Source organism: Xiphophorus hellerii, chromosome 22 (genome assembly GCF_003331165.1).
Source record: "Xiphophorus hellerii strain 12219 chromosome 22, Xiphophorus_hellerii-4.1, whole genome shotgun sequence".
Lineage (NCBI taxonomy): Eukaryota > Metazoa > Chordata > Actinopteri > Cyprinodontiformes > Poeciliidae > Xiphophorus > Xiphophorus hellerii.
The window spans coordinates 4,415,858-4,428,099 of NC_045693.1; the positions used below are offsets into that span (position 1 = coordinate 4,415,858).

The 12,242-nt window shown below is 37.6% G+C and overlaps 1 protein-coding gene across 1 annotated transcript in view; it reads left to right on the forward strand.

Annotated features, from left to right (window-relative positions):
* The window catches only part of cpeb3 (cytoplasmic polyadenylation element binding protein 3), a 45,922-nt gene that overhangs the window by 20,740 nt on the left and 12,940 nt on the right, over positions 1-12,242 (forward strand). The window contains 3 exon segments of the mRNA XM_032553533.1: positions 3,088-3,111; positions 4,103-4,270; positions 5,539-5,628. Of these exon segments, the coding sequence (XP_032409424.1) occupies positions 3,088-3,111; positions 4,103-4,270; positions 5,539-5,628 (282 nt within the window).

Genomic DNA, 12,242 nt, shown 5'->3' on the forward strand with positions numbered 1-12,242 from the left:
TGTGCTGGAGTTGCATTTGTGTTGCTAGGTGATGAGTGGAACTCTGCTGGGGTTGCTAGGTAACAGTGCCTGCTGATTTGTGACTTTACATTCTGTAGGTTTTTGAAACGGCTAATTTTCCAGACATTAAAAAAAAATAAATTAATTTATTCCCAAAAGCCATCTGAGTGGGGTTTTTTTAAATTTTATTTTTATAAGTGCTTGTGCTGATTTTAGAAGCAGTAGAAACCCAAATAAAAGTATAAAAATGTGCAAAATTGAAAATATTCTAAAAAATGTAACCATTCCTGTTATGTTTGTATTATGTTATGGCTGGTGCACATTAATTAATCGTCAGTTAATCGATAAGATCGATCAACTTTAGATTAACTCGTTACACTACAAAAACACAAAACCTTACCAAGTACTTTTTGTCTCATTTCTATTGGAAATATCTTAGTTTTGTCTTAAATCAAGTGTACCAACTTAAAAGTAACTTATCAGCAAAATGCAGAAACTTGTTTTAAGTAAATAATTCCTTGATATTGATGAAAAATTACTTATTCCATTGACTTCCCTTATTTCACAATTGTTACCTAGCAACGCCAGCGAAGCCCAGCCCGTTACCGAGCAACCCAGTTTTAGTTCCACTGGCAGATTATTTCACCTAAAACATGGGGAAATTGTCGTGTTACCAGTAAATTTATCTGCCAATTGATCTAGTAAATTTTTATTCATGTTAAGAAATTACTTACTTAAAACAGACTCTTCTAAGTTTTGTCTCATTTCAAGTGTAATTAGATATTTACAGTAGAAACTAGTCTTAAAATACTTGGTAAGATTTTGTTTTTAGTGTAATTGATCATTTGAATCCCCAGAGTGAGCTAGAAAACACAAATTTGCAGTTAGAATTGATATTCTTTTATTTCATTCATATTGCCAAGTCAAAGCAATGAAATCATCTCACATGTGACTGCTAAAGGTCATGATGGGGTCACATTTGGTCTCTGTCCAGTTCAAACTGTCCGCTTGTACCTTACCATCAGCCGGCCACATTCATACACCATCGGGAAGTTTCCATTCTCACCTGGCCTGCTCCATCTGACCCGTCGACCAGCTCTTAATATTTCACCGCAGCGATGGTAATGACTAAACCGGCCCAGCAGCAACGCCTCTTTATGGCCTCATTTGTGAATATTCACAGAAGATTAGCAGGAAGTGCAGCGATTGCAGGTTCATTAAACTCGGATCACAATCACCGGGGCTGCGCGGCCGTGCATAATGCTGCTGCGCCTCTGTTGCCAAGGCAGGTGCAGCAGGTTTACGGAGGACCGATCCTGCCATCTTTAATTCATTTAGAAATTTAGATTCTATAGAATTTGTTTGAAACTGTTGTAACTGGGGACGCAACGAGTCACTTTTGTCACTGCCGATATCTATATCTGAGGTTAATAACAGAATGTATACAGAAAAACAGTGCTCAACTAAAGTGTTTCTTAAAAAACCCCACAGAAATAAATGTACTGAATTACAATTTTATTTGCTACATTTAAATACACCAATAGCTTGACAAGCTATTGGTCAAACATGTAAAAGGAACTTTAATTTGTCCAATAAGTGCAATTAAGAGTATAACAGCTAATGCAAAATAAATAATAAAGAAACTGAAGCTGACAAAAACTACCTTGGTCAACCATGTAAAAAGTAAATTGCAACAAACCTTTCAAATAGTTCATAAAGTGCAATTAGGAATTCTAAATATAATGCAAAAATAAACATTAAACCATAGAACTAGACTGAATAGATCTACCATTATGGATTGGGCACATTGTCACTGATACCCGATCTAGGATTTATTTTCAATATAGGTACAGAAATTAATATCTGATTGGGGCATTTCTACCAAAAATGCAGATGGACATTAATATTCAGTCTTTTGGTCACATTAGCTCGAAGCTATTGACAAAAAATAAAATCCATAATATTCCGTAAAAATATTTAATAAATACAAAGATGTATATAACCGAAAATATATCAGTGTGTAAGACATAAAAAAAACAAAACCAGTTAAATAATTTGTTTTAAGTAAATTTGGTGATAATAAGTATGAAAGGAAGAGAGGGCTTGAAATAAATAAACAAAAGATAAATATATCAGTTTTGATTAAAAATATGCATTATAGCACAGAAATTTATCAAAGTACAAAAATTAAGACAGAAATACACGTTTACACACAATTATTTTATCAATTGTTAAATCTCTTAATATTTTGTTGCATTTAATGGCACACTAATTTATTTGAAATTATATTAATGAATCATTTCTTTACTGCCATATTATTCCTGACTACGGCAGGATTGGTCCTCCATATACGGAAGAGGACTAGAGCCACTGAAGAAAAATATTTTTTTGACTTTTCTCAGAATTCTGACTAAGTTTGGAATTTAGATTCTTTTCTGAGAATTTATCCTTTTTTTTAAAGAATTCTGACATTTTTTCTTTTTTTTCCAAATTTATATCAATAAATTTTGATATATTTCTCAAAATTTTGACTTGTTTTCTCAAAATGGACTTTTTTTTTACAGAACTGACTTTTTTCTCAAAATTTTTACTTTTCCTCAGATTTCTACCTTTAAACCCAGAATTCTGCCTATTTTCCCAATTATGAATTCTCAAAATTATGTCTTTTCTAAAATTCTAACTCAATCCTAACTTCAAACTCAGATTTCTGAATATTTTCTAAAAATTCTGACTCTTTCTCTCTAAATTGACTGTTTTTGCAGAATTTTGACCTTTTGTCAGTATTTCATGTCTGACGTTTTTCTCAGAAGTTTGACTTTTTATCTCATGGGATTTCTGAGAAATTTCTCAAAATTCTGAGAAAAGTCAGAATTTTTAAAAATTATTTTGTTCAGTGGCACTAACCCTCTTCCGTATCCTATTCCCCGTGGCTGTAATGATGCTCTCGTCCTGTTGCCGAGGTTTAGGCGCGGCCCCCACTGTTACCTTAGCGATGTTGCTAGTTTGGTTTAGTTGAAGAAAACCCATGTCTCTGTATTTTCTCCCTTCCCTTGTTCCCTCTCTCCCCTCCATGGCGCTGTCAAGCAGGCCGGAGCTATGGCCGCCGACGAGGTAACGTGTTCTGCTTCCCGAGCCGGCCATGTTTTTTCCTTTTCTTTTTTTTTTTTTGCAAAGAGGCTGATTTGTTTTTGGGGTGTCTAATTGTGGTGTCACTTCGTGGCTTTCATCTGTGCTGTGGTTGAATGGAATCATGCTAATTTTGACACTTTGTTTTCCATCTTGTGTCTTTAATCAGGGAGGGGGCGAAAGGTCATCGGTTCTGCTTGAATTAATCTTGTGTCGGGCGCTGAGTGGGGGGAACGAATCTGCTCTCTTTGAGTCGGCCTTAAATAAAAACAATGACAAACTAAACTCTTAATCTTGTAATCTTTTTGTTTGGACTGATTCCTAAAAATGTCAAAATAAGAAATGATCTTAAGGGATCTTCCAGTTTGGCTTGATGTGCTTTTTGTGTTTCTTCATTAAGAAGGAAAGCTGCTGTGTGACGCAACATTTCCATCCTGCAGGGATTCGAGCTTTGCAGCAAATAATCAAATCAAATTTTATTTGTATAGCACATTTCAGCAGCAAGGCATTTCAAAGTGCTTTACATCATATCAAACACAGAAACACAATGCAAGATAGAATCAATCAAAACCCGACATTAAGTCAGGTTCCATCAATAAATTTGTAATTGATTACATTTCAAATACAATCCTAAACAGGTGGGTTTTTAGTCGAGTTTGCATCCATAGAAGGTTTACTGCTTACACTCCTACTGTGTTATATGGAACAAAATACCTGTTGCTATTTTTATTCACGCTCACAGTCACACAGTTTAAAACGATGTAGATGCATTTTAATGGGCTTCTGGCACCAGGCTCCGTACGCCGGGCCGCATAATGATCTGATAATTAGAAATAAAGTTGTAGTTCAGGCATAAATCTGCAGTAAAAACTCACCGTCTCTTCACACTCTTACTTCACGCTCTCTTTACCTCCCCACTCCTCCTCCTCTCTGTCCATCTTTTCTGCTGTTCTTTTCACTTTTACGCCCCGTCCAGGTCGTTCCTGTCTTTTCCCCTTTGAGGATGGTTTCCTTGACGACGGCCACGGTGACCCCTCCCTGACCCCGGGCCTGAACTCGCCGACCCGCTGTCAGAACGGCGAGAGGATGGAGCGCTACTCCAGGAAAGTGTTTGTCGGAGGTCTTCCTCCCGACATAGATGAAGGTAAAAGATTTTTTTTTTCTTATTTTGTATTTTTTATTTTCATTTTTTGCAGCAAGTTTCACCCTGATGCATATTATGCTCCTTTTTCCCAGTTGGAAACTTCCCAGAACACGCTGTAGTTGTGACTTTTTGCCTGTTACAGTCACGCTGACATTTATCATCTCCATTTAGGGGCACATTGACACTACACTGCAAAAAAAATACCCTCCTAAAACAAGTTAAAAATACAAAAAAACAAAACATTTTTACATGTAACTAGTACATTTGGTCAATATTCAAGAATTATTGACCTAAAATATCTTGTTAAATTGTTTATTTGGTCTTTTTTCAAGTGTACTAAGATATTTGCACTAAAAACTAAATGAAAATACTTGGTAGGATGTTGTGTTTTTGCAGTGTAGCATTAGTTTTCTACACAAGAGCCACATCTCAAATTGGTTCATGCACTTTAAAACTTTGATCATTTTTGTCAAACAATCAACTTCTAATTTTTGGTCGTTACTAATTGTACTTATAGACCAATGGTACAACAGTCTGTTTTTATATTCAATATGGATGATGGTACATAATGTGAACAATCGGCGCTAAGTAACTTTTCAGCAAAATATTGGAGTTTGCTTTAAGTAAATAATTCCTTATAATTGATGAAAAATAACTACTTAAATTGGCAGATAAATTTAGAGATAATGTGGGGAAAATGTTTTGTTACAAGTGAAATAATCTGCAAGTGGAATTAGAACTGGGTTGCTAGGCAACGGGCTGGGCTTGGCTGGCGTTGCTAGGTAACGATTGTGAAATAGGTGAAATAATCTGCAAGTGGAATTAGAACTTTTTCTTCAATATTTAGGAATCATTTACTTAAAATAGGCCTCTATATTTTGCTGAAAAGTTACTTGTAAGTTAGTTTTGTTTTATTTAAAGTGTATTTAGATATTTGCAATAGAACCTATATTAAAATACTTTGTCTGATTTTGTGTTTTTGCAGTTCATCACCTTGTTTAACTTAAAAGAGGCCCGTTTACTTTCATATGTTTAAGAGCATGCTCTACTGAGTAAAGGCGCATTACGTGCTCCGTGGCGTTTCCACAGCCCGATTCAGCCCATTTCATGTTTAATGCAGCGGCTGCTTGCCTCTAGAACCGGGGCAAATAAAGAAAAACAACCCTCCTCAACGTGGCGTTTCGCTCCACATCGAGTTCTTGTTTTCAATGGCGTATGAGAAAACTCATCGCATTTCACATTTTCTTCTCTTTGTTTTTCCCCCACAGATGAAATCACCAACAGTTTCCGCCGCTACGGGCACCTGGTGGTGGATTGGCCCCACAAAGCTGAAAGCAAATCCTACTTCCCACCTAAAGGTAACAGCAGGTTGTCCCGCCTTGCGCTCATCATAGAGATGCGTATCAATAAATATCGCTGTGGGTGTATCGTTTGCAGAGACTCGTATTGCTCAGCGGTACGCCGCTCAAGCTGGGCGGCGATGCAGGTTTCAGTTTCCTACAGGAATCCCTCCTGTAGGATTTAACTTTCCAGCTGGAGTTTGGATTCAGGATCCGTTTCCTGAGAAGCTGGGAACAAAAATGTTTCTTTTACGTTGAGATTGTGTTTGTTTTTTGCTATGAAGGAGTATTGGGCCCATTGTAGATAAATTTAAAAAAAGGAGTAAATATCCACCAAAAAGACAGAAAATTTTCGATTAATCTGATAAATTTTCTAGAAAAAACAAAGTCAAAAATGTGGAAATTTATTCCTCCCTTTTGATTGTCAGAGATTTTCTAGAAAAAAATATGGTTTCAAGTTTAAATTATTTGACATTCGGAAATTTTCTGAGCTTCAAAACTTTTAGATGTTTGACCCGTTGAACTCAGAACGTTCCACTTTTTTCCAGAAAATTTGTGAAATCTCTAAATTTCTGAATTTTTTGGGCAATTTTTTAACCTTTCAAACTCATTTGCTGACATTTCCACATTTTCCTTTTTAGAAAATTTGTGAAATTAATCTCAACATTTCTGAACTTTCTTCTAGCAAATTTTCAACCTTTCAAATTTGGAAATTTCCACCTTTTTTCTAGAAAATTTCTCAGATTATTATAATTTCATAGATTTTTCCTGGAAAGTTTCTGAGACTAACCTCAGAATTTCAGATTTTTTTTTGTTTTGTGGTAAATTTTCAACTTTTGGATGCCAGAAATGTCTGTTTTCTAGAAAATTCCTGAGATTAATCTAAACATTTCTGAGTGTTTTGGTTGAAATTTGCCCATTTTTGTCCCATCTGCCATTGCCCTAATATGGTGTTATTATTATTGCTCTTTAAGCTTCTGTGCTGCTCCTTTTTGCTTTTATCTGTAGTTTGTCTCATATTATGAATCTACTCTGGAAACATTTGGCATTCCATCAGCAGATGGTAATACGCTGCGTCTGGAGGACCTGTGAATATCTCTGCCAGTTTTTCCTCTCCCCACTATTTTTACCTCCTTTTTTTTATTCTCAGAGGGATTATTTTGAATCGCCTCTTGTAATCCAAGAGGGGGGGAATGCGGCATCCTTTTAGGGGAATGAATGAGTTTATGGCAGCCAGAGGACGCCGCCATGTAGGGAAGGAGGCGGATGGGTCCGCTCATCTGTGCAGTGTTCATCTCTCGCTTCTGAAACTTCCCGTTTAGCGTCTCGCTCGCCGTTTTATCCGGCCAGCCATCTTGGAAAGGTGACAGAAGCCTTGCAGCTCATGGCTGTGGGATTTAGGGCAAAGTGCGTCCAACGCCTGTGGGACTGAGAAATACCGAGCTGTGAAAACATGTCTGACCCCTTAACTGATTTCATCTGTTTTCGCCGTGTTGTGACAAAATAAAAAAGAAGCCGTTTTTAAATAATGACCCATCCAAATCGATTTGTTTAAACTCCCGTCCAGCATTGGATCCAACAGAGTCGTTTACGTCGCTATAGAGGAATTTTGGCTCACTAGTCAGAGTTGGATCCGACTTTGATTAGGCCACTTTTTTGTTTGATCTTTATCTTAAGGTCTTAACGAAGCGAAGAAACCCCCATCAGAGATCAAGCTAAACTTCGTCGTTTGTCCGTCAATTTGAGCAACAGTGAAAAATTATTTATTTTAAAAATTTGACATTTCATTTTTATTCTGTTTAATTCAGATTTAACAAGCAGAACAGATAATCCACATCGTGTCATTATTAAGCTGAATTCATTCAACTTTTTCTCTGCAGTGACAAAGTTTTGAAATTGGGTAACATTTCACCAAATGAAGTGATCAGAAGTTGACAAGACTCTCTGAACATTGCCTGGTCCAGCAGACACTCCCCTTTATGGAAGAATAATCCTGCCATCCTCTCTCTGATGGGAATTTTTGTTATGTTGATTGATTTTAGTGAGCTCCGCAATGTTGTGTAAAGTTGAAACTGAATGACTGCACCGAATCGTCAGGTGTGTGTAATCTGCCAAAATGACAGATGGCTGTCGGATTTTTTCCATCACCGTTTAAAATCCCCCATCAAAGACAGATAGTATTTGATTTCAGTTATTTCGGCATTGTGTGGATACGGTAGTCGACAAGTGGGAAATGCAAAGCAAACCAACTCGTAACTCCGAAACAAACAAATTCGAAAATCAAATGCAACTGAAAATGCTGTGAACAAAAAAATAGACACAATAAGTGGAAACTCCACAAAAAGCAAAAACAACTGCAAACTTGCTCCAGAAAACTGAAATCCTCCAGACCACCAGGGGGAGTAACACCACCTATGTGAACATGCTGGTGTTCTGTAATGCATGCTTGAAAAAGTAAAACATGAAGTGTAACGTTCTTTTTCTTCCTGTACGTTAAATCTTGACATCCCGTCTTTACCGAGAGTCCCATTTGATTTGGTGGTCGACTCCCCCTAGTGGCCTGGAGGACTTCCGTTTTTGTTTGCAGAGTTTGTCTGTTGCATTTGTTTTTTGAGTTTTTTTGTATCGTTCATATGTTTGGAGCTCGTTTTCCCATTTGTTGCACCGTTGAATGTGTGATGACTGGGGCGTGCTGTGGTGGCGCAGGGGGTTAGCACGCCCCACGTTTGGAGGCCTTTGTCCTCGACGAGGACGTCGCGGGTTCGACTCCCGGTCCCGGCGACCTTTGCCTCATGTCTTCCCCCCTATCCTCGCCCGCTTTCCTGTCTGCCTACTGTTGCAAAACATACGAGCCACTAGCGCCGCAAAAACTCTTATGGAGAAAAAGAAAGAATGTGTGATGACTGTCAACGTAGCATCTTTTTCTGAACTGCTGATAGTTTTACTCCATATGTAGGTCTTGGAATATTTCACTAAAATATGTTGTGGAAACTGTGAGATGGGACTTCATGTTGTTTTTGGTTAGAGGTGGTTTTACCTCTCACACTGATGATTTTTTTTCCTGTTATTGTTGAATCATAAATGCTGATCCTCACTGAGGCCTGGAGTTCTTTAGTTCTTGTGATGGGTTACTAATTTCATTTTGCCTGCCGTTCCTTAAAAGGTTCACCACTGTTTCATGTTTTCTCCATTACTGGATAATGGCGCCTGCTGTGGTTCGCTGAAGCCTCTTAGAATTGGATTGGTAACCCTTTCCAGATGGGTCAGTGCATTACCACTTCTGGGTTGGGTCATCATCACAAGGTGGCCCAAAATGCAATTTGACATGTCAAAGCAAAGAAAAAATCTCAGGTTTTATTCAACCAGCAGGTCTTAATTCTCAATACTGGATATCATTTTTTTTGCTCGGTTGTTTATACTATGAGTTCAATTCAACTGTAGTCAAACTTTGCTCTGCGATGCGCAGAAGAAGAATGTAGATTTCACACTTCAGCGCTCTGTTTATGTAATAACGGCGCCACCTATGGATTGATTTTAACGTATTTCGGCCCACCTTATGATGGAGAAATATTGTTTAATTAAGATATTGATTTGAGAGTCTGGCAGTTATCAGGCCAGTGTGGTTAGTGACAATAAACCAAAAAATATGGATTATCACAGCTAATTTCTACAGAAGAGGATTAGAGCCAATAAAATAATAATAATAATAATTTTGACTTTAAACTTTCTAATTCTGTGCAAATTTATGTCAAAATTCAAATAAATGATCAAATATTCTACAATTATGTTGTTAATGTATGAAAATTATCACGTTTCTTCCTTAAATCTTAAAGGATTTATAAATGTGAACCTTATCCAGATTGAAAGACTGATTGAATTTGTTTGGTAGATTTGAACTTTAAGACTAGATTTGCCTGATGATGCATAAATATGCTAACCAATTTTGATTCTGAGGAAAAAGTCGAAATTTTGAGAAGAAAATTGAATTATGAGGGGAAAAAAATCTCGATTCTGAAAAATGAGAATTCTGAGAAAAAATTAATTATGAGAAAAAAAGGAGAATTCTGAAAAATGAGAATTCTGAGGGAAAAAGTCTGAATTTTCTGGAGAAAATCAATCCTGAATTCTGAGAATTTAAATTTTTTTTGTGTGTGGCTGTAATCCTCTTCTGTAAATTGCCATATTAAGATGGAAATTGCTTTTTAATCTATCGACAGGATCATTTGTCTTTTTCCTTTTAAACAATTTTTGCAAAAACAATAAATTAAATTAAAAAATCTCCACTCTTTGCCAAAAGATGATTTAGGCTAAAAATTTTACTGAAACATTTAAGTGTGACAAGAAGAGAAAACAGAAGAAACCCAAGAGGAGGGAAGCGTTTCGCTCTGCCAGTGATCTGCAGAATGTGGGATGTGAGTCTGCGGAGGATCCATCCAGGCTTGACCGAATGGAAGATAACTGTCACTTTCCACCCTGCTCCTCGTTAAACTGCCGGCAGCATGCGCCTGTGCCGTTATGAAAGTGTTTTTTGTTCAGCGGTGACTCATACTGTGGCTCAGTCAGGCTTCGGGGGCCGGGCCGGGCCTGGACTGTTTTGGTGCTTGGGATGAAGGTCAGGCAGAGACAGAAAGTTGATGCCAAGGCAGGATTGTTTCCCCTCAGCTTCGTCTCTCTGTGGATGTTGTCACAGCCTCCAGTAATGGATCAAAAGATGTAATAAAAAGTGTTGCTCTGATGTAGATCCATTTAATATAGAGCTAATTATATGTAAGAAAAGATTGTTTTGATGGTTGAACTGAGATGTGAACAGGAGATGAATGCAATGTCGTTTTGTTCAGATAGATTGAACAGATTTTTTAATTGCAGGAAGTTTAAATGCAGCGTTCTGTTCAGAAACCTAAAATCCTTTTTTATTTATCCAACTCAAAATGTCTGCAGGTTCGTGTTGTTGGCCCAGCCTCCCGTTCCCCGACATCCATCACTTCTGTTTACAGACACAACAAGCTGCCCTGGGGCATTAAAAAAAGCAACGTTAGAGGACTTCTGTTTGCTGGAGGCAACAACAAATTTAGCTGCTGGTTGGAGCAACAAGTAGCTCTTAAAAATACAGCAGTAGGTGGAGAACCAGATGGAACTTAAAATGAGAGTAAACATCAAGTTTCATTTCGTTTGCAGGTCAAGGCCGTGACTCCAAACCAAGCTAATATTGTGCTGTTTAGTTTATTAATGTAGCACCAACATGTTTGATTCATCCTACATTATATGCACAGTAGAATTCATAGCTGCTAAAAGCGCTAATCATAAATATTTGTTCTGCTAATGCTAATGCGCTAAATCAACATAGCATTTAGCAAAAGCTAATGCTAAATTGCTAATGCCCTCAATTTAACCATGTTGATACCCAAAATGCACCAAAAACAATAGAAAACATGAGAACAGGAAACAGAACTACTGCGTAAACGATTTTAAACCACTTCAAAATAAGAGCATGAACTTAAACATTTAGCCACCTAAAGAATTAACCGTTTATTCAGCTGAAAGTTTATTAAACAGCCACGTAGCTTAGCTTTAGAAGTTTATCTGGAAAAGTTGCTTCATCTGTGCCTCAATCCAGAATAGAGAGAGTGAGACATCAGACCAGGCGTACTCGCTATGAAATTTGCTTAATGGGAACAACCCAAATTGTTTTTCTGTAAGACTTTATTACCCTAGGTTGAGCTGATTTTGAAATAGATTTATTTTGCAAAAAAAAAACAAAAAAACACTTTTCGCATCACGAGTCACACGATCAACAGCCAGGTGTTACTACTGGCAGAAACGACAAACAAGAAGTGGTCAGAGGATGATGGTTTGTCTTTGTTCTTTTTTGTTGGACAATCTGCAGCTCACAGCATCTCGTAGTTCACCGAACGTTGCCATTTGAAAGTGTTAAATCTAAAGCTTTTTTTTACAGTTTCCCCAAAACGCCGCATGTCGTCGCTCTCAAGTATAACGTTTATCGCGCCAATGCCTGAATAAGACGACGACGTCTCCTCTGATGGCTGAATTATGAATACATCTCAAGTAACTGTGACATCCATCGCTACCGTGAACAACCTTATTCACCTGTGATTTTAATTTAATTTAAAATTTAATGGAAACACTGCAGTTGTGAAATTGTGGGTCCTCTCCCCCCCACAATGTTGGCAGAATATAAACAGAAATTTGTAATGGAAACAGAACTAATGACTCAATCTGGAAAAGAGACAGTGAAACACAGAATAACCAGATTGGGAATACTTTCTGTAAAGCAATGAGTTCATAAAGTTAAAAACCCATCAAAAGGAAAGACATTGGAAACCCACTGAAGCCGAGCCGTAGCTACTGATGCTCAGAACCGATTCCTTTAAAGTTCAAGTGAGACTCTGTAGTCGTCATGCCGCTGTCGCTCAAACAGCCTCCCATCATCCAAACACTCATTGCTATTGTTGGCGATGAGCTTCAGACGTGAGGGAGCTATTTTGGTCTGTGACTTGGGGCAAAAGGAGGAGGAGGGCTGAAGGTTTCGTTGTGTGTACAGCGTCGTTTGAACTGTGGAAGCTGTAAACTCCTGAAACGCGCTTGCGTCACACAGCAATAACCGTACTTTGAAA